This window comes from Protomyctophum parallelum (genome assembly GCF_964188405.1).
Source record: "Protomyctophum parallelum genome assembly, chromosome: 1".
NCBI lineage: Eukaryota > Metazoa > Chordata > Actinopteri > Myctophiformes > Myctophidae > Protomyctophum > Protomyctophum parallelum.
In genome coordinates this window covers 9422629-9445001 of record NC_139697.1, presented here as the reverse complement: position 1 = coordinate 9445001, position 22373 = coordinate 9422629, and the positions used below count along the sequence as shown (strand labels likewise).

The window sequence follows — 22373 nt, the reverse complement described above, 5'->3', positions numbered from 1 at the left end:
TGATAAAAGCGCAACATTTGGCAGATATATATATTGGGGGATTTGGGGCATCACAAATTTGCGCCCTCGTGGCTGTGGGAGCCATTTTTCAGGAGGGCCACCATCAGTTGGTCAAACCTTCCTAACCCACCATATAGTGACAATATTGTTGTAAGCACATTTTTAAGTCCTTATACAGAGTTCCTAGTTTTACTGCTGTAATTTGATGTTTTTCTTTGTGATAGTCCCTCCCCTCTTACACACAGTGAAGTTAGTGAAATGAATAGTGAAATAATGTTAATTGTTTCCCCTTAAATAATGAAAGGCAGACAATAATCTTATTGTCATACAGTCATACTGGAATGTGTCTGAATGAATGGAAGAACCCTTTCTTTTTTCTGCTAATAAGCAAAATAAGGAGAACATTTTGGAAATATTTTCAATATTCTTTTCAATACAAGTGTGTGCACCTTAGACCTAGGCTGCAGCCCGATCCCAACGGCCCGATCCCGACAGCCTTTGCCGCGTGTCTTCCCCCCCATCTCTCTCCCCATTTCCTGTCGGTCTACTTTCATCCTATTAATAAAAAGGCAGAAACAGGCAAAAATATATATAAAAAAGTGTGTGTGTGTGTGTGTGTGTGTGTGTGTGTGTGTGTGTGTGTGTGTGTGTGTGTGTGTGTGTGTGTGTACACACACACACACACACACACACACACACACACACACACACAGACAAAAAAGGGGACTCCTGCACATCAAAAAAGACCCGTGGGAGGTGCAAGTCTAGTTAGCAGGCATAGACATCAAAAAGGGGAAAAAAACTTCCAGAGAAGGGACTGCACACTCCAGGGAACAGAGACGGACAACTTACTGCATCAACTTATGTATTAGCACGAAGCGTTTCGCCGTGAGCTTCGTCAGGTGCTAGCACAGTGCTGTAAAATATCATAATAGATGGTTGTGTTGAGACTCTGGACATGACAAAACACAGTGATGATTTAGGCCATGTTATCCGCTGGTGTTGATCCACTGACTGACTCATGACTGAAAATTTAACAATGGTTTCAACACAGCCATCTTTTTAGAGTACATTGTGCTTCAGTATGTTGACAAGCTTCATGGAGATGCTAATTTTCCTTTCCAGCTCGATTTGGCACCTGCCCACAGTGCCAAAACTACTAGTAACTGGTGTACTGACTTAACTTGCTTAACTGACCAGCCAACAGGCCTGACCTGAACCCCTATTGTATTGTCAAGAGGAAGGTGAGACATAAGACTGAACAATACAACTTAATTTACGGCTGTTATCAAAGCAAACCTGGTTAAAAAGTAGCCCAGTCCAAGTAGTAATTGCATACATTCATATACTTTTCAGATGGTCGACATTTCTCGTTTAAAAAAAGATTTCTTTAGTTGTCTCGTAAAATATTCTAATTCACTGAGATAGGATTTTTTGATTTTCATGAGCTGTACGCCATAATTATCAATATTAAAACAATAAAAGGCTTGAATTATTTCAGTTGTTGTGTAATTAATCTAAAATATATGAAAGTTTATTTATTTTTATTACATTATGGCAAATAATCAACTTTTTCAGATTATTCTAATTCGTTGGGATGGACCTGTGTGTGTGTGTGTGTGTGTGTGTGTGTGTGTGTGTGTGTGTGTGTGTGTGTGTGTGTGTGTGTGTGTGTGTGTGTGTGTGTGTGTGTGTGTGTGTGTGTGTGTGTGTGTGTGTGTGTGTGTGTGTGTGTGTGTGTGTGTGTGTGTGTGTGTGTGTGTATATCCAAACATTACTGCAACCAAACTAAAATTGTTAAAACCAAAGTATAAACAAACCAAACCGTGGGCTAACTGGACAGAGCATGAACACGAATTACGGGCCAGTGTACTGAATGCTGATAATAACTTGACATTGGCTTAGTGAGGAATATTTATAGAATCCATATTTTCTGATACAATATCCATCTCATTAGCACCGTGTTGCAAATGAGAGAAACCGCATTCAGGTAGAAAGAAAACAGAGAAACTACGTGAGAACGAGCACAGAAGAACAGTACGTAATTCAGTTCATCTGTCACAATTAATCTTCAAAACGTGTCTGTAATTGTCAACAGTCAGTCAGTGGACCATTTATTCCAAGGCGTCCATCCTTACATATTTCTTTTTTGACACCCACTGCCATCTGTTTCCCCTCCCCTGTTCCCCTCAGGTGACCTTCACCAAGCGGAAGTTTGGCTTGATGAAGAAGGCCTACGAGCTCAGCGTGTTGTGTGACTGTGAGATCGCCCTCATCATCTTCAACCACTCCAACAAGCTGTTCCAGTACGCCAGTACTGACATGGACAAGGTCCTGCTCAAATATACAGAGTACAATGAGCCTCACGAGAGCCGGACCAACGCAGACATCATTGAGGTAAACCGCCGCACCATTTACAGAGCTCTCCCAAATCATCTTGAGATATCTGGGTCTGGGATACTCAACTCCTCTATCGCAGGCGAACTTTAAAGATGGAGTGCCATGATTTTTTTCCACCCTAAAACATGATCATCAGGTCTTATTGTTATATAAGGAGGAAGAATGTGTTAGTACAGTATTTGTTAAAATGTCGTTTTTATGTGTGCACGCTCACCAGTTCATTAAGTATGCCTGGTTTGCCTAGTGGGTGGTGGTGATGGGTGGTGATCCACCTGAACTGAAGCCCCAGCTGTTGTTCTATGATAAAGGGGGAGGTGTTAGTGTGATGTCACTATATTACTCTTTTTTTCATTGGCATGTTTGACTGTCAAGGTTTCAGCCTCCAGGAAGAAACCCTAAATACAAAGGGAAGACATCATTGCACATAACAACCACACCAAGGGGTCTAATGAAGTACTGTCACCTCTTAAACACATGAGAAATTGGAAAAAGTACAAAAATCACGGCACTTCATGTTTCTTTTTTTTAATTTTATATATCATGCTTTATCAAACAAGCAAATGTCAGTAAATCACGATGACATTTGTGTTTGTGTGGTGGACGGTGGTGTAACATGTGTACAAGAAAGCTTGTATTTTAGTGGGATTATGATTGTGCTTTGTATAATGAAACAAATTATGCAATTTTAAAATTTCAATAATAGAAAGTATTATGATTATTACTAGTATTATCTGAATTATTTGCAAAATATATGTTGTTGCTGTTTAGGAAAACATGTTTCCTCTCACATGTGGTAATGTTGTTTGATCTGCTTTTGACTAAAATCTAAATAGATTTTCTTATTCACACCTTAATAATTAGATTATTAAAAAATTAAATGGGTTACTCAAAGTAACTGAAATTCCTCCCTGTTAACCTGAAATTCTCTTGCCTTCAGACGTTGAGAAAGAAAGGTTTTAATGGATGTGACAGCCCAGAGCCCGATGGAGAGGATTCCATCGATCAAAGTCCTTTAAACGATGACAAGTACCGCAAGACAACTGAGGACTTGGACATACTCTTCAAACGTTATGGAGTAAGTCTGTCCTAATTTATACGTTGTCACTCTACAAACATTACAGATCTTCCACTGATTCGAGAAATACATATTTCCAAACAATGTCAGTCGAGAAGACGAGAGTTGCAGAGTTGAAGTATTTCAAAGTAATGTGGGATTTTATTTCATCTGCCGTCATTTGACTTTGACATTTTTATACTTGATGATACATACCTGTGTGAGGTGATATGAGCAAAGCCATAATTACGGTATGCTACCTCTCCTAGGACCAGTAAGCCGTGGTGGTGACTAAAACTGAAGTTTTCTCTTTCCATTCTAGCAGTCTACAGCCCAGCCCCCTACATTCTCCATGCCAGTCACCATCCAGGCATCGAATCAGAACACGTTACAGTTCAGTAACCCTGGCAACGCCCTGGTGACCACCTCCTACGTGACCTCGTCTTCACTTTCCGATCCTCACCTGCTGTCGCCTCAGCAACCAGCGCTTCAGAGGAACACGGTATCTCCTGGGTTGCCACAGCGACCGGCCAGCGCAGGTGAGGAAAGGATCTAGGGGCATTCTAATGATTGTGCTAAGAATGAAGTCATGCATGCCTTGACTTAACAAGTCATCAATTCCAACAGTAACACGAAAGCAACTGAGCTCTCTCTCTGGTCTTCCATTGTCGTCGTCTCCTCTTTGTGCAATTAATGTTTGTATTTGACTTGGCTAGTCATTCCTGTGCTTCAGAATGTAATTGTTGTGACTGTTTTTTTTAAATGTTTAGTCATAAAATCACAGTTGAAAGTTTTATCTGCTAGATGTTATTGCAAGGACGAACGTGTTCTATAAACAAATTAAACATGTAAAATAAGCATCTAAATATAGCTCATTCATCAACCAAGATTTGACAGTGTGGAAACTCACAGATCAGGCAGTGCTTGATAAATCATTTTCCATGAGTGGCATCAAATTACAGTTTGGAATCTTCTGCAAATGACCTCCAAACACACAGGGAATAGAAAATTAAATTGCATATGAGTGATTAGAATCGACACTGGAAGGAAATTTGTTATAATACATTTTACTGTCACGCAAACAAATCATTTTGTTAAATTGTGGAGTGATTGAAATATATTTGAATAAGAAGGAGAATAGGTAGCATGAAGGGAACAAAGACAAACAAACGCATTGAGCTCAAAACGTTCCTCATACTTTAAAGCCAAATTAATAGATTATAATTTACTAAATACTGAGATGCTACCTTAGATCTATGTACTTATTTTGTATTATTCAGATACTTGCATACATGGATTTACTCAGTATATTAAGGTCTTTTCACACAGTCAGGCAGCATGCCTGCATACTCGCTTGGATCCGTGGAGTCATGTGAATAGATGTGTTTCTACACTTCACATGGAAGAAATTTCAGCTCAGTTCAACTCAGTGACAGACATGATGCGGGTGTGAGACTAGCATGAACGTGACAGTTTCTCTGGATTGTGGCCTCTTCCGCATCAGTCGCTCCCCTTGTTAAAAGACCTTTATAATGTCGATACAGTTGACATTTTTTATGTTATCAGACTACCGGTATGTGGGTTTTTCAATATCCATCTTACTAGTTAATAATACTAATAATTGTGAGGGTAGGTAACCTCACAAAAAAACAATAAACCTGGTCTCTCTATACTGCCTCCCCCTGGTCAGCTGGGGCGCCTGATGGAGGGGAAATTAACTGGTTGGAATAACATGTTCCATCCATGTGCTATGTCCTACCGGATAAACTCCCACTGTTAGGTGATAAGAAGCGGCCTTCCCAATCTTTGTGTTATTTAAGCGAAAGATAAATCGCTTGTTATTTTCCAGGCTACTTACTCGTGTAGTCTGACGGTTTTCTCTCGTTTCAACAGGGGCTCTTCTCGGAGGTGACCTGAATAATTCGAATGGGGGTTGCCCAAGTCCAGTCCGTAAGTATTTGTGAATTACCTAATTCATAATCAGTTATATGTCATCTCAGTTTTATGAGTGGGACATACAGTATGTGTGCAACCGTAGCCCATCCAACTAATCCCTGTAAGTAGGCAATTCTGCATTAGCATTGCTATCTAGCGATTTTATGCAAAAGTGGTCTGAAATGGAGACCAGATACTACAAATGTTTCTGTCAGTGGTGCTCAACCTTTTTCAAAGATCAAGGAGCAAAGATTTTAGTTAAAGACGTCCACTCTGAAAGAATATATATTAAAAGATTTGTGCCACATTTAAAAAATCTTTCAAAACATAAAAGGTATTAAAACGTCTTTAATTGAATGTGCTGATACCGGCAGATAGTGTTTTCATACCTTAAATGTGTTATGCATTTCATCATAAATTCCTCAATGACCTCTACATACTACAGTATGCTAAGCACGGCCTCTTTACTTATTTGAACCAAGGCGTAGAGGAATCATCAGGGTAGTGTGTTCTAAACTTACATACAAACTTGAATTTGCAACTAGATAGATAGATAGATCTTTATTTGTCATTGCTTACATGAAACAACGAAATTTCATGTACATAAACTATAAACAACTATATTGAGTACAAACACAGCACAATACTGTGGCAGCCGATCTATAAATGTGTCATAAGGAATGGATTGTCTTGATGGATATAAATAAAATGGAGAACTTTTATGCATTTCAATAATTAATTTAATTCTGGATTACTATTATAAAACCCATTTTGGGCGGGAACCCTTTTTGGTGTTAGATTATGTTATGCTTTAGCTATTGAAAAATAGCAGATCTACAAGCTCATAGCGCACCACCAAGTGGCGCTACGAGCTTGTAGGTCTGCTATTTTTGAAAAATCGAAGAACGAATGACAGAAAACTGTCAGGATGTAGAAGACATTTTTAGAATCTGATCTCAGGTCAAAATGGGTTAAAGTTGAAAGCCAAGGGACAAAGCATCATGAGAAATAATTATTAAGATAATGTAGAGGTAATCAATCAGTAACTTGGCTGAAGGTTTGAATATTATTAACATCTGAACAGAAACTGTTCAATTTCTACAAGGTTATATGCTCCATTGAACCAACTTCCTAGCGGCCTATTGGCATTATGATTCAAACATTTTCTTGAAGTTTACCCGTAAAGTTGATTTTCATCTTTTTTAGTTTTTTCCTTTATGCTAATGTGACCTCAACGGACACTGTTTGCCAAAACATTTGAATGTTCTCACAACTTTTAGCCTTTCCTGAATGTTTTGTCGTCAATATACTACAGTATGTACGTATGTATACTACTTTGTTCGTTCCTTTACACGCCTGGGCTTTGTCATTGATTTCCATTCAGCTTCACCTGTTTCCTTTCCCCTGCAGCAAACGGATACATCAGTGCCAGGGCCTCCCCAGGCCTCCTCTCAGTCTCCAATGGCAACAGCCTGGGGAAAGTAGTTCCGGCCAAGTCTCCACCGCCGCCCCCCAGCCCCCAGATGGCCAACAGCCGCAAGCCAGACCTGAGGGTCATCACCTCACAGGGGGGAAAGAACCTCATGCAGATGGTGAGCTTAAACACGCCGAACCCGTCTTCACGAGGGCTGACTCGCTTAACTAAGTTCATGGGCTTAATCTTGTCCGTCTCTCACTAAACTGTTCTTGTCTTTAGTGGCCAGGTACTTGCCAGACTAACCAAGCAAGCATAACGTTGCAGCTATGATATATTATCTTGGAGTTGGTGGAGAAATGTTTATAGCAATATAAACATAGCAATAAAAGTATATGATTTCAATATGTCAAACAAAAGGCATACTCTAAACGGACAGTGAATTAAAGAATGATTTACTGTCAGTACCAGCAAAACATGTGCCACAAAAATAATGCATTTACCTCATTGTATACAGCTGTCTGATTTGTTGTTCTTTTTTTTTTTCGGCAAGAACCGAACATGTTCGGTCGGCTGGTGACCCTCGGTAGCCGATGCTATCCGTGTTGTAGTGATACGGGGGTAAATAAATACTCCACTGAGCCCAGGCCGTAGCGTAACGGTCTGGGCACCGGACTGGTAATCCAGTCGCGGTGTGCCGCGGGTTCGACTCCCGGACCCGACACGGCCTTTACTGCATGTCATCCCCCCATCTCTCTCCCGTTTCCTGTCAGCCTACTGTCTGTCCCTTCAAAAAAATCAATAAAAGGCGTAAGCCGCAAAAAAATATCTTAAAAAAAATAAAAAAAATAAATACTCCACTGTATTACATCCGCTATTTTCTAAAAGAATCATGAAAGCAAGCCCAAATAAGCAACTGCACTTCAGAAATAAGCCCAAACTAAAGCAACTATGAATATTAATCTATGGAACATTACAGGAAAACTAGCCCAAAGTCGCTTATAATAAGCAGAGCTGGTAACACTGCAAACTGCACTGCAGGCTGCTTTTTGAAAATTGCAAATAGCAGCCTGCAGCGCACGCAGTTTGCAGTGTTGCCAGTTCTGCTTATTATAAGCGACTGGGAAAGAATTATGTTTCGTCGGGTGAATGGTTTTGTGCTGATTAAAAAATTCTAGTCTGTTGCAATCTGACAGTATTAAGCAGTCAGACTAGTCTGAACAAGTTTGTCAAGTCACCTTAAGATTAACAGATATTAAGGTTATATTTAGGTTAAAGCATAAAATTGTTTATACTATTATTGTTTAGTATTTGTATAATGTGGGACAAACAATGGACACCCCCCACACACACACACACACACACACACACACAGTTATTTTTTAGGCATAGATTTGACTGTCATTTAGTTTTTTATATGGCTTTTTAGGTTTTGTTATTTTGTTATTATTTTTTATAGCTACAGTACAGTAACCACAGGCCAGAGTTGTAACCCTCTCTGTTACCACCTTTTGCAGACAGAGGATGAGCTGGAATTGGTGAACGAGGTGAATTTCCCCATGTCAATCACTCGCATGAGTTGATTTGCCATCGACTGCCTCCACATTAGCATGGATGCAATGTCCTCATACGTGTGCCTAAGAAACGATAGTTTTTCCCTTTTGATCTCGGCAAACTGGCAGTTCGGGCCCGTCACCGGACTGCATGTGATTCAAGGCTCATTGTTTTGTGGTTCCAGCATGATTGTGTACAGTCCGAGGATCATACTCGTATGATCGTTAAACAAATGCTAGTTCTCTCTCTCAATTTGTAAATGCAAAACTCCACGGTAGGCTACGCTTACAAACAGAGCAACACTGACGAAACACTTTCTGCTTGATTGAGATCTCACTTGAAACACTTGAAAGCATGGATGTCTTTTCACATGCATGTTTCTTGTTCGCCAAAATCCCACACTGGTTCTCATTTTCACCTACTGTACCACCCACTGTACCACTGAATACTTGTTTTGTTATTTATGATACAAAAGGATGTAAAAACCTGCAAGTACCACCTTTTTCTTTTTCTAGTAGAGAGACTAGAGAGACACTCATTGCTGCATTGGCAATGTGTGGAACCCAGTGACTGTCCACAACCAGTTCAAATTTGACTCTGTTAATTCAGCATTACAGTCAGCTATATGTTTCTGTCACGGGTTTGACAATACTGTATACTTTACTTTATTATTATTATTATTTTTACTACGCATTTGTTTCTATAACCTATAGCCTTTTTGCTATGATCTGATTTTAATAAGTCTCCTTAAAGGTTTAGTCTGGTTTCATAAAAGTCAAAGCACAGCCACAGATTAAGAAACAGTGCAGCACTGCGACAGTATGCAGTGGAACCACAGACTACTTTTGTTAGCTTAATAATTCATACAATGTCCACCTCATTAGTAATTCATAGGTTGGGGTTCTTTTGCTTATTTTTTTTACGTCATCCTCAAGTCAATTATTAAACAAACAAACAAACATGTTAAAGGTTCACTCCACACACTATACCATGTATGAATCCAGCCTGATTCACATTTTCATTTCAAGCATGTCAAAAAGTTGCATTCATTCAAGACAATATTCTGATTGATTCACACCAACATTTTTCTTGGGTATTTATTGCATCTAACCTCCTGTTTTCCTTTCTGGCAGAACGCCCAGCGGTTAGCAGCAGCTACCCAGGTGGCACAAACGCTCACTACGCCAGTGGTCTCTGTGGCCACGCCTAGCCTCCTAGCACAGGGCCTGCCTTTCTCGGCTATGCCCACAGCTTACAACACAGGTAAAATTATAATAAACATATACTCTGAATTAAAACTCATTCAGTTCTTTTCCCCTTCTATGTATGTCCTTTCTTGTATCTGCTACTGTATCTGCTTATCTACTGTATCTGCGTGTTGTTGGTGAGGGTGACATGCTGTACAGAGCTAAACTTTGTTCATGAACCGCGGTTGGAAGAATGTGTCATTTAAGGAAAATTCAGAGGAGGAATTGCTTCAGATTCATGATTTTTATTTGTGGTTCCTAGAGTACCAGCTGACGAGTGCTGACATAACAGCTTTACATGCCCTGACGTCACCTGGAGGCCTGTTGCCGGCGGCATGGCAACAGTCGGTTAATCAGCAACAGCAGCAACAATCACAGCAACAGCAGCAACAGCAGCAGCAACAGCAGCAGCAACAGCAGCAGCAGCAACAACAACAGCAGCAACAACAGCAGCAACAGCAACAGCTCAATCTCGCGTCACTCAGTAACCTGGTGTAAGTACAATTGATTCTTAATTATCTCACTGACCTCACAGCCTTTTCCAAGCATCTGGGTTGTGTTTCCAAAAAATCGCTACCATCATCCTTGGCCTGTGGCCGGGATGAACCTGGTGGCTAAGACATTTTTGGCAAACCGACAGCCCTTGTGTACGATCAATCAATCCTCTGGGCAACGTTGATTTTTGTTTTATTTTTTTTAATGCAATGCTGCTGACTCCAAGTCAGCTAGCATGGAGTCCCCATACCATAACTATGCTAGCAATTCACATTTCCTGAATTGGTGAATTGGTCTCTCACCAGCATCTCACCATCTCAGTTTCTTCATATCTTCATTTTAACCGGTACCCTAACATTTAGGACATGGAGTTGACATACAGTGCTTTTGTGAACTGTGCGGTAGCAAGGAGGGAGAATGGAGATGATGTGTTATAATGGACATAGTTGGTGAGATGGTTGTAGTTGATTGTCTCAAAGTGTCAGCAGTCTTGGACATAGAATGCTCCACAATTAGTTTATGCTATATTACAAATACAAGATGCATTATATACATATTACATGTACACTACACATCTCTGTGGATTGCGGACAGTGGAACTACGTCAATTGCCACTCATAACCCGGCACGGCACTGTTCAGGTCGGAATACAGAACTAGGGCCAGACATTATTTAACTAAATGCCAACATCTGTGTCGGCAATTATTCCGTTCCTCAATTTTTAATCCACTTTCCACCTTATATCCCTATTTTAGGCATGTCATTATAGGAGAACAGCTTTTAGATCAGTTATTTTTGAAAGTTTTTAAATAGGGCTTACAGTAAATTATTAAATTAAATAAACTTAAAGAAATAATATATATATATATATATAATATACAGTATATCAACAGTTATTATTGTATTTGTATTTATTTTTTTGCGTATAAGTGAAATGTTCTGAAATAGGAACTTTAATGAAATCAAGTTCTTCAAATTGATTAGAACATTTGTGCACGTTTTGTCAAAACAATCAGTCAAAACATGGGTAATCGGTGGTCCCGGACTCTCCAGTGTCAAGATGGGACCCAACAATCTGGCATCGGTCGGGCTCTGCAGCCGAACCTTGAAGTTTGTTCTTCTCCTCTCGTCCACAGCATGTGGGGCGTGGACAGACAGAGCGGCGAGCTGTCTAGCCAGGTCTCCAGTCTGGCTGCCAATCTGAGGTGAACAGCCAACCAGTGTGTGTGCGTGGGAGTGTGTCACATGTAGGGCTGGGCAATATATCAATAATATACTATATTGATTATTGAGACTAGACATTGTCTCGTTGATATTGGACATCGTAACATTGACATTGTGATATGGCACACGTGTTGTTTTGTTTTCCTGGTTTCAACCACTAAAAAGCCTTATTTTATACTATTGTCAAATATAATGGAAGTAGCAGATGTACATACTTCCAACGTGCTTGTAAATCTGCTATTTTTTTTAAATAAGAAGGAATATATATCATTGTCAGTATCGATATCGAGAGATATTTAGTCAGAAATGTTGTCCATATCGCTCAGCCCTAGTCAAATGTTATACTTATAACCTTTGTCTGGGGCACTATTTATTCCACCTTTAGATGGAAGGCACTCTTATTTTTGTGTCTCCCTTTTGATTTTCGGCTGCCGTTTATGAATAAATAAACTGATGTGTGCGTGCATACATGTGATTACACAGTACGTACACACACACACACACACACACACACACACACACACACACACACACACACACACACAAAATAACTCAGTCTGCATGATGATAGTCACAGTTTTAATAATCATAACAATGGCCTATTTCCTATCTCTCACTTTTTCTATATGCTCCAACTCTGTGTCTATCTATGTATAGTTTATTGATACTACTGTATACTTATATGACGTCATCAATACTGATCATTTAATAAATTATAGTTGTATAGGGGAGCAGCAGCCAGCTAGCCAGCAAAGAGTTCACGTGTCGGAAGTTAAGTTAATGGAAAGGTTGCAAGAGTGTTGACTGGCTATTGTGTAAACCTCTCTGCTTTTGAACATGATATCATTGATTTCATACATAATTGAGCGGTATCAGAATATCGCTCAATGTAAAAATTAAAATACAAATGATGTAACAAAAAGACTTTAGGCTTAAACATGATTAAACCTCAACAAAAACAAACACCCAGACCTTCCGTCTTGTGATGTTTAGCAAGATATGGGAAAATGAGGATGAAATAATGATAGATTCATTCTTTCAAACAGTCATCTTTTGTAGGAAGACTTGATAAGCCGGTGAGAAAAATAATTTTGTCTGTTCTCATCGAGTAAGTTGTGTTTTCAGCATACAGTAGCTTATTATTATACATCCCCCCTGGTGCTAAGTAGAGTGTTTGATGCTAATCAAATGTTGCTCTAGTCTAGCGTTGACCATCCAAGCTCTATGACTACAGAGAAGTCAGTTTTTTTGTTTGTTTTTTTTCTTCTTGGGTTTTTCCCCCACATGCTTCAAATTCACCTTTTCCTTTTGGATGCAGGCTCCAACATTTTCTTTTCTCCCCACAGTGTTGGCTCTCCGTCCAACCTGCTCTTGGGTAGAGATGAGTGGTTGGGCCGGTACTGTATCCCTCTTCTGTTCCTGTGTGTTTGTGTGCTTTTGGCTGCCCCCCCCCCCCCTCCCCCAAGCATGTCAAGTTATGTCTGCAGGAAATAGACATACCTCTCTGGCCCAGGATTATTTTAATTTGAAGTTTCTTCACAACATAGCCGACTCATGGCCAATCAACCCGTCAATCATTTCATGCTTCTTGGGCTGTTTTGTGGATAATTTGGGTGCAAGATTATTGCATATGCTTGGAAAGTGCTTGGAATGGACTGGGTTTTTTTTAATCAGTTGGTGTGGCTTCTCCTTGTCGGTGCTGTGCCGTGTAATTGTCAGGTTTCTTTTTGTCTGACATTCGAGTGATGTGCCAGTTACTCATGTACGCTTTCTGTCCAGTGACTTGGCAATTATAAAAAGAAAAGATGAAGGTTTTCTGTCTTCTCTTTCCTCTAGTTTCTTTTTTCATATGTTCTGTCCCCCGTCATCCACTTTCTTCTCTCTGTCTCTCTCTTTGTCTGTCCTTCATCCTTCAGGCCTGTGACGCATATACCTCAAGGCGCCATGCTGACTGTCAACACCAATTCCAACATTTGCATCAAGTCAGAGCCTATCTCACCCGGGCGAGACCGCAGCACACCCTGCCCGCCTCCATCTTCCACTACGCCCGCATCAGCCTCCGGAGTGAGCATCCTGACCGCGCCACCTCAGTACCCTGGCTCCCTGCTCTGCTTGGAGCCGCCGACCGGCCGCTCTCCCGCTGACAGCGTGAGCAGCAACGCCAGTTCGTACGAAGGCAGCGATCGCGACGAGTCCGGAGCGGGGGGCGGCATCACGGCAACAATCACCGCGGGTTCTGCCGGGCGATCCCTGCCCTCTGACTTCAGCCCATCCACCGAGCTACTTAGAGTGCAGAGTGAATCGGAGCAGGAGGGCGGTAACGTTAAGCGCATGAGATTGGACGGCTGGGTCACATAGAGGCAGAAAGGGACGCCTGCCGCCTGCAGTCCTGGTGACACTTAAAACACCTTCCCATCACCTCCACATGCTCATCCCTGTACCCTCCCATCCACTGCCTCAACCCCACTGCCAAATGACACTATCATCACACATCTGCCTCTGTCCAAAACTGTATACCCCACTGATTTGTCCAGACTTTTGAGGCTTTGCCAAAACAAGTAAAAAATAAATAAATAGAAAAACACTTCTGGGGGCATGCTCTGAGTGAGGGAGGTGTGGCCCAGTAGGATTTTGTGTCTGTGGCAGTGCAGTAAATAGAGAGAAGGTAGAACCTCAAAGCAAATGTGGCTTGAATGAACAGACTCCCATAGTATTTTTTATTTCCCCCCCTTTTTGGCAGAACCGAGGCTTGCTTTGAAGACTTTATGCAAAACATTTACCTTTCACGTGGTTTCGGTGCTTATACCAATTGTGAAACAGAATCTATGTTGTTAGATCCTGTTGACAGCATCACATTTATGTATGTTCACTGAGCACTGCCACATTGCTCACAGTTTGAAAGGTGGCACACAGGCTGGTTGTCCACATGGAACTTTGAATACCATATTGACTGTCCACTCTCGCTATTACAAATCGAGTGTCATTTATTTGCAGTGAGTACTGTTCATTCTCATGAATATACCTTCCAAAATGCACTTTTGGAAGCCACTGTACCTGGACGAGTATGGTTTGTGAAGACTGTTGGCTCAACATAGTGGTTGGCACTGGACAAAGAGCGTTAGACAGGCTTCCGGGTAAGAATAATTCACCATGAATGGATCCCTTCCCTGACACATTTACCAACCCCCTCCCTGGGCTAAAGGTGGCACTCTGCGGTCAACGTGTGCTACCAACTACGACTAAAGACCCAAGCGCCATGCCAGAGTGCCAATATCAACCTCCTCTCTTTGAAAATGCCAAATGCCTCTCACACATGGTGCAGGGACACCGGAGAATATCACTCGCACTCTGACACTCCCACAGTAATGACTTATGATACTATTTGTGAAGCTAGCAAAATATAAGCGATTTGAGTCGGCCGTAGCTCTCTCCTCAGTTTGGGTGCTTCTCCAGTCCTCACGCCTCGCCACCTTTAGAACGTGGATGGAAGTTGTCGAAATCCAATCCAGCCAGTGTAATAAAAGCTTAACAACAGGAGCTAGATGCCATCCACTTTAAACTTGTAGTCAGTTATTGGAGCCTCCGATGGCTTTTGGTATAGGGAAGTATTTGGTTCAAGTTTCAGTCCAAGTGTTCTTTATCTGTTGGTATTTTAAATCTGTTTTGAGGGTCTGTTAGTAGTCCAGAAGTAGGAATTCTGACTTTGTATAAAATCACTCCTTATACAAAAAGCTTTGATGTCCACCCTCTAGCAATCTACTAGCTCTCCTTAGCTCTTTGTGGTGTTTCAAAAAGTGAAAGGAACGTTTTCTATATTTCTACCGCTTCAGTTGGCAGCAAAGTAAAATAGCTTTTCAGCTTGGATGACGTGTATGTACATATGAATATATTTGCATAGACTTTGCTAGGTATCCCTAAAACAAGCAATGTGTTAATTCTCAGTGGATCTGTTTGCATTATATGAGTGTGAATTTGATATGTTTCGAGCTACGACGCAGGGGTTAAACCGCACATGCTAGTGCTGGTGAATCGGACTCGTTTCAGTAACCTATTTTATGCTAGTGTTGATGGTGTGTGCACTTTCTGTCTCTCACTCACAGAGGCCTGCTTGGTTGTGGTGTCACTATGTTCTCTAACCACCCATTTTAACATTTGATGTCAAAAGCCACAAGACATTTGGATGAAATCCAGATGGACAGACATTCAAATTTGAATAATGTGAAGACTTAGTATACCTTGTTTCTTCACAGAATCGAGACTGATCTTGAAAATACAGGCTCTATGCATTGAGCAAACACATCTAGACTCCTACCGTGAAAAGGCATAACCATGAACAAACTTCTGTTAAGAGGTAACATTCTGCCAAGTTCTCATAGATAGGATACACATTTTATATGAAAACTATACAATCAGCATCGGTTTCTACAGATCATGCATGCAGGTAAACAATGTTGTGCTACTTCTTAAATACATGGGTTATGTATACTCTTGCAGCAGTGCTAAGTCTGTGTTGGGGAAATAGTGGGATAAATTTTGGTCCAGGTGCACAAAGGTAGCAGTCTCCTGAATGGATGTTCAGCATGGCTTGTCCTGGGCCCTCCCATAGTGCAATGCAGTGTTTTCAGTGTATCTTCCTCGCTGTTAAAATGTGAGAGCAGATGCTGATGTTTGCACTTTTTTGGGGCAGCTAACAAAGACATTTACACCCCTCCTCCCTGCTACAGCTGCTGTAGTGTTGCATGCAGTGTGTGAGATTGAGAAAATGTCAACATGATACAATACCATGTCAGTATGGTAGGAAATAATTCAGAAGTTCTATTGCTTAGGTAATTTTACCTTCTCTTCGCTCCATTAAGAATAATAACCGTCACGTGGCCATTTCTCTTTTGAACCAGACTCATTTCAATGGAAAGACTTCGCTCCATGGGAGCAGGTGGTCGAGTGAAATATGTGACACCACAGCATTTGGCTCCGACATCCTGCCATATGCAGGTCATTCATGTACAAAAGGTTCTCTGTCCAATCTAGCAATTTAGTCTCAAGACAATCTTATATGAGAAATGAAAACCTGCACCCCTTTTTCTTGTTGTGTACAATGTTTTTTAGAATCTCACTATTTTTGGATTGTTAATTTGTGCTGGTGACAGTTCCATTGTCTATTATTATTATGATATTATTATGGAGCTTTTTATTTCATTGCTATTTTGTGTAGGATAGCCAACAGTTTTTATTTTATTTTATTTGATGTACCTTATCATATACATATATAGTACTGGTTTCCTTTTTTTTTTAAACAACTTGCTAAAAATTGCACGATCAGTTATTGTGGTATTAGCAAATGCAATGAAGGAAAATACCAGTTAAATGCTGCAGTTTTAATTAAGATATAGAATATATTTATAAAATGGGGGGGAAACAACTGAAATTTAGCAATTCATAAAATTTGAAAAATGTACATGCATGGGATAGCAACAAGTAACAACAAAAGATATGTTACATACCATAATGATAAAGGACATGCATCACAAATGAGTTTAAAACAACTCAGAAAAATGTAGCATATGAAATACTAAAGAGGAAATTTATAGCTAATATATTGTGTTCAGCTAGTCTGCTTTGGGTTTTGTTGTAAAGAAATATTTCTTTTTGTTGTTTTTTCGAGAATGATATACAATTTGTGTATATTTTCATATACAAAGTATGCACTGATATGTTACTAAAATTCTATACCGCTTTTACAAAAAAAGTGTTTGTTGTACCAAAGTATCCAAGTCCCTTGAAACCTTATCCTTTTTGCGTATGTTTTACCGTATTTTATATATTAAATAGACAAACTTGAGTGAAATGTGTATGAACCTTTCACAATTCCTTTATAATGGTAATCATTTTGATGAGTTAAATGGGTTTTCTGGTTCATGAAAGTTGCTGCAAATCACATTTTTCCCATCTTTATCGCCACTCCACTGCCTGTAATCGAATAATGCATGCTTGAATCCTCAAAAAAGGTGGAATACAAAGGGCCTGTTTTTATGCCAGCCTATGGTCACTTATGCTTCAACAGTCTTACATTGTGTTGAGTAAATATAAGGTGTTGCTGTTGTGACGAAAAGAGAGCTGAGCCAGAAGGCAAAGCTCTCTGTCTACCGAGCAATCTTCGTTCCTACTCTCACCTATTGGGTCATGATGACCGAAAGAATAAGGTTGTGACGCGAATACAAGTGGCCGAAATGAGTTTTCTTCGACGGGTGGATGGCATCTCCCTTAGAGATGGGGTGAGAAGTTCAGTCACACGAGAGAGACTCCGAGTAGAGTCGCTACCTCTTCGCTTGGAAAGGAGCCAGCTTAGGTGGTTAGGGTGCCTCGGTGTCTCCCTAGGGAGGTCCTCAAGGCACGTCCCACTGGGAGGAGACCCCGGGGCAGACCAAGGCACATCAGTCTGGAGCTCTCTGGTGGAGCTCCCACGACCCAACTACAGATAAGTGGTTGAAGATGGATGGATGGACGGATTAATGAAATATAAGGTGATCAGTGAGAATGACCTGAGCTGTCAAATTTGCTAATATGAATTAGAATTCATCCAAGGTTTGAAATAATGTTTATTTCGAATAGAAATTATTTCCATTGATAAGATCATTCGACAGTTTATATAAAACACCAAAGAGTATACAAAAGTGAAAAAGTAATGTGCTTCTGTGGACAAAAAAGGATAAAAGCCTTTAATCACTGGAAAACGTAAACGTTTAGTAGCCTATTGTAAACATTGGTTTCAAATTGATAAAAAAATATACATTCTACATTAGAGAACACATTTCTGGCAAGACTAGCAATTGTTTAATAATTCATTGAATATTCCATATTCCACATAACCCTAAAAAGGCAATGAGCATGTGCATATAATGTAGTTGGCAATTTACTGTTTTGTCCTGTTGTATTTTCTCCCAGAAATGGACACTGCCTGTTAAAAGCCCCATCAGAATTGACGTTCTTAAAATCATAGGATCTCAGAATGTGCATGTAGTCTGGGCACTCGTCTGGACCATGAGGAACAGAACATTTACACCTTTTGCTATAGTAACCAAGTGACACCAATCTCACTGACTGAGCTTGCTAGGTAACAATATGCCAAGACACTTCATATGAATTCTGTGCAAATCAGATGGTTTATTAGTTGTGACTGACAGTTTTAATTTCTTCCTGTCTCCTTCATATCGGCTGTGTATAAATATCACTCTGCATTGGCTGCTGCTTCGGTGTATTGGGACAGTCACACCAGATTTAGAAACACACCCAGAATAATGTTACACTGTGAATTCAAGACAGCTGGTTTGCTTTAAGAACACATGCCATTGAATTAAAATGAATGTTTATGAGGATGAAAACCATAATTATCCCAATATGCTGTTATGTGTCGTGAAACAAAAAGCATTGCACATATTCTCTTATAGCCTTGCTTCTATGAACAACATTGCCCCAGACTTCATCCCTTAACCCCACCACCTTTTCATGGAAGGTGGAGCCGTGGTAGTAGCTGGTGCCACATCAAAGATTGACTCTTCTCCAAGTGATGAGCATACGTAGTACAGATTGGCGCCCAGCATGACCAGCATGGGGAAGAAGGAGAGACCGAATCCCAGCCCCCTCACACTGCTTCCCAGCGAAAGACATACCCAGTAGATCAACCTTTATGAAAGAAAACAATATAGTTATTTCCGACGAAAATAACTAATTTGGAGAACATATTAGACAGACCAAAGGAGAGCAAACATAGAAATGACTAATTTGTGGAGAATCTCATAATTTATGATTAATATGGTAGATGGAGATATGATTAATCTGGTCGAGATATGATTAATCTCCACAAGAGCATAAAAACAGTAAGATAGCAGTAAATTATAGACAGACTGTTGAAACTCATACACACCCACCTGCCAAAAGCAAATATTATAGTGAGCAGGGGCACAAGCTTGAGGAGTTCTTGGCTGATGTAGGTTGCCATGACGGCTAGTTGCAGGAAGTAGACTAGGAAGAGGGTCAGTGAATCGTTGACATAGTGCCAGTGGACGGCCACTTCCCTGTTCTCCAGCTTGCCCTCGTATAGGGGGCTCAGTGCACTGTACCGCAGCCTTGCCACCCCCTGCACCAACACACCTGCAGAAAGACAAAACAACAGTGTCGGCATGCAGAAAGGGAGGACGGTGTGTGATCTCCTCATTCCTTCAGTGTTTGCTTTTGTTTTGCTTTTCTGCAAAGAATGATACGTTTAGTCTTATAATTGAATTTATTAGAAATTATTGTGCATAGCTGTGGTGTGAACACTGCAGGGTGGTCCTTGCAACCACACATTGTTTTAGTCTGCAGTGCTACAAAGCATTAGCCAACAACTTGTATGTATTACGGAACCTATTTTCAGATGGGCTGCTTCTATGGCATGGCACAACACTTCTTAATTCATACAGTAAGTTACAAGTTAACGTCTTACCAAGTACAATGGGGATGATGGCAAAGAAAGAGCAGCGCAACGTGTACACCAGCCTAACAGGAGCATTCTTGAGCGGTGGTACATCGAAGGGAAGGAAGGCATAACCCCCCCACACCAGGAAGGGGAATATGACAGCTGCTGCAGCTATCCCCAGACCAAGTTTAAGTTTTTCACCGCACATATTGTCTAAGAAAGGAGAAAAAATTACAGAGTTGTATTGTTTATTTTCTTTCCTTTATGTTTATAATAGAATCGAACCATCAAATTGTGTTAAAATGTTTAAATAAATTCTAGCAGAACAAAAACAAAGGTGTAGGTCAGATAAGAGGAAGACACAAAGGGAAGTCCTAGCTCCTATGTTTCATTGTGGTGATTATCACTGTATGACAAGTCGAGGATTAGTACAGCACATACTGTGACTACCATATGGGGACTCCAAAGGTGATGATACATGGTTTGCAAAGGTCAAACCTTTATGGTTTGCAACAGTCAAGTACATTCAAACGGGTGCCAATGCCATCCCTGAGACCAAAATGTGCAAGCGTGTCAGAGAAGCCCTTATCTCAATAAGCAAGATGGAAAACTATTGGATTTGACCTGACACGCATGCATTTACCGTACTATAATGTTCCCCTTTTTAAATGTTATAATCTTTAATGTTGATCTTCACACTACTACTTATTTTACTCAATGTTATTCAGTATTGTTTTGTTCCGTTACATTTACATATTAACCTAATCACATTCCACTGAATATAATGGATGCTCTTTTGTGTCATGCCATCTGATGTACCAGACCGGTACGTATCTTACAATAGGCCTATATTCTGTTTAGTACATAGCACATATCAATCTGATCTAGGATACATACGTACATGCATCATACTTGTCATCTCCTGTCCACTCCGAGTACAGCTGGCCTGCTGAGGCTGGGTTTTCCGTCTGCAGCTCATTCTTGTCCTGGTCAATATAGTGACTGCTCTCTTGGGGAAGCTCTTTGCTGGACTGATGCACAATGTTAACTTGCGGGGTGAACACCAAAGCTGCTTTCTCTGGCATCCAATTCACTGGTTCTTCGTCCTCTTCCTCATCATCCGCAAATGAACCGTCACCTTTGTCATGCCTGTCCATGTCCTCGTCCCTCCACCTTTCTCCCTCAGGCATGCTCTCCCTCCATTTGGCTTTGCCCTTTGTGTCACTTGATGCCTGGCTTTGGTTCTCTGACAGGTCATGGCTTCCTTTACCCATGTTCTGGTCCCTCTCAATCTTTTCAGCTGTGTTTTCTGATGACAATCCCTTGTTCACCATCTCCAGCCTTCTCATTTCATCTCCTGGCCATGGCAAAGTGCTTGGTTCCAAAACAGCAGAGCCAAATACTTCCTCCTCCTTGTGGAATTCCTGCTCCTGCACTTTTATCAGCTCTTGTGCTTCAATGTTGTCATCTTTCTCTTCTTCTGTCCCCTTCTTTACATGTTGATTGTTGGCCTCTGTTACTTGGAGTAGGCCTACTACCGCAGAAGGACTATGGGTGGCTTCGGATTCTGTGATTAAATTACTTTGCCCAGACATTTTTGTCTGACAATAACTTTTATTTATCTGTGTCTGTCTTTAGTCTCTTTGTGCCTCTACAACTCATTTTTGTTGTTGCATGTCATGAATACAGTCTTCAGTGGATTCTGAAAAATAAATGTTATTGACATTGTCAAATTCAACTCCCATTTTCAAAAAGCAAAGTTCACTTGTTATCATGGGTGTGCCTGTGTGTCATATTACAAACAATAGTCTACAAAAGATATATAGACTAGCCTCCAATAATATACACCACCATCACTACTGTATGTATGAATAACAACTTTAGGCAGGCTACAATCTAGGTCTATGGCCTGCTGGGACTGTATGAAAAGATCAATGCCTTATTAAAGTTGACCTGCTAAATTGAAACTTTTCCCTAGTGGTAGGCTATAAATGCGATTATAGTTTTTCACACCCGCGTGACAACTGTTCAGGTTCAGATGATAGCAAAAAAAACATTCCTGTGTGGGGCGGTCTAAATTGCGATCCTTCAGGGTAGTCTACCAAAACTTAATATGATTGTACAGAGTCAGAGAGCATAGCCTACCTACTATTAATCCCGCTCCATTGCCGAAATCAACCCGTAGAAGACGTAGACGTAAACGATCCTGAATGCGCCCCTGTTTCTGTTTGACAAGAAGTTCTGCTTGTCTTGATATTAGGTGAGACAGAAAAGTTACTGGGCAGGTGTGGCTATAGCAGGTTCATTCTTTACATGAGGTAGGGCGGGGCAACTAGGGAGACTTTGCCCGTGGCCGGCTAGTACACAAAACAAAAAAAACACACAGAGTCACAGACAGAACAGTGAGTGAACACGCTAGTCTGATGATGGCTGATGGGGAAGTAATAGTATGGCGGTAGGCTAGTGGGTAGACAGGCAGGCTACACAGTAAAATCCTCAGTGTTCATCTGAAGTCTATAATGTCGCCATAAAGCGAGCCAGGTCTAAAACTGAAACTATACTCTTTGCAGACTCTCAGAAGAAGCCACACTCAAGTTA

General features: G+C 40.7%; 2 protein-coding genes across 6 annotated transcripts in view; one reads left to right on the top strand and one right to left on the bottom strand.

Moving 5' to 3' along the window:
* Positions 1 to 17168, top strand: part of LOC310870784 (myocyte-specific enhancer factor 2D-like) — a 28078-nt gene extending 10910 nt beyond the window's left edge. For 2 of the 4 annotated variants that reach the window (XM_083782096.1, XM_083782095.1), the window contains exons 3-12: positions 2194 to 2397; positions 3338 to 3475; positions 3777 to 3993; positions 5348 to 5404; positions 6800 to 6981; positions 9491 to 9620; positions 9867 to 10098; positions 11236 to 11304; positions 12670 to 12720; positions 13240 to 17168. In XM_083782096.1, coding sequence (XP_083638222.1) covers positions 2194 to 2397; positions 3338 to 3475; positions 3777 to 3993; positions 5348 to 5404; positions 6800 to 6981; positions 9491 to 9620; positions 9867 to 10098; positions 11236 to 11304; positions 12670 to 12720; positions 13240 to 13681 — 1722 coding nt within the window. In that variant the 3' untranslated portion in view covers positions 13682 to 17168. The remainder of the gene's footprint in view (positions 1 to 2193; positions 2398 to 3337; positions 3476 to 3776; positions 3994 to 5347; positions 5405 to 6799; positions 6982 to 9490; positions 9621 to 9866; positions 10099 to 11235; positions 11305 to 12669; positions 12721 to 13239) is intronic. The other 2 variants (XM_083782097.1, XM_083782098.1) reach the window with 2 other exon arrangements.
* A 1092-nt stretch (positions 17169 to 18260) lies between these two features.
* On the bottom strand, positions 18261 to 22041 carry tmem79a (transmembrane protein 79a). 2 transcript variants are annotated; one of them, XM_083776405.1, is made up of 5 exons: positions 21921 to 22041; positions 20677 to 21477; positions 19803 to 19988; positions 19249 to 19471; positions 18261 to 19003 (listed from the first exon to the last, which is right to left on the bottom strand). In XM_083776405.1, exons 2-5 carry the CDS (start codon positions 21368 to 21370, stop codon positions 18808 to 18810), a joined length of 1299 nt encoding a protein of 432 aa, XP_083632531.1. In that variant the 5' UTR covers positions 21371 to 21477; positions 21921 to 22041; the 3' UTR covers positions 18261 to 18807. The 2 variants fall into 2 exon arrangements, with proteins under 2 accessions (XP_083632531.1, XP_083632532.1); XM_083776406.1 differs by having other exon boundaries at positions 21925 to 22034.
* Between the last annotated feature and the right edge of the window lie 332 nt (positions 22042 to 22373).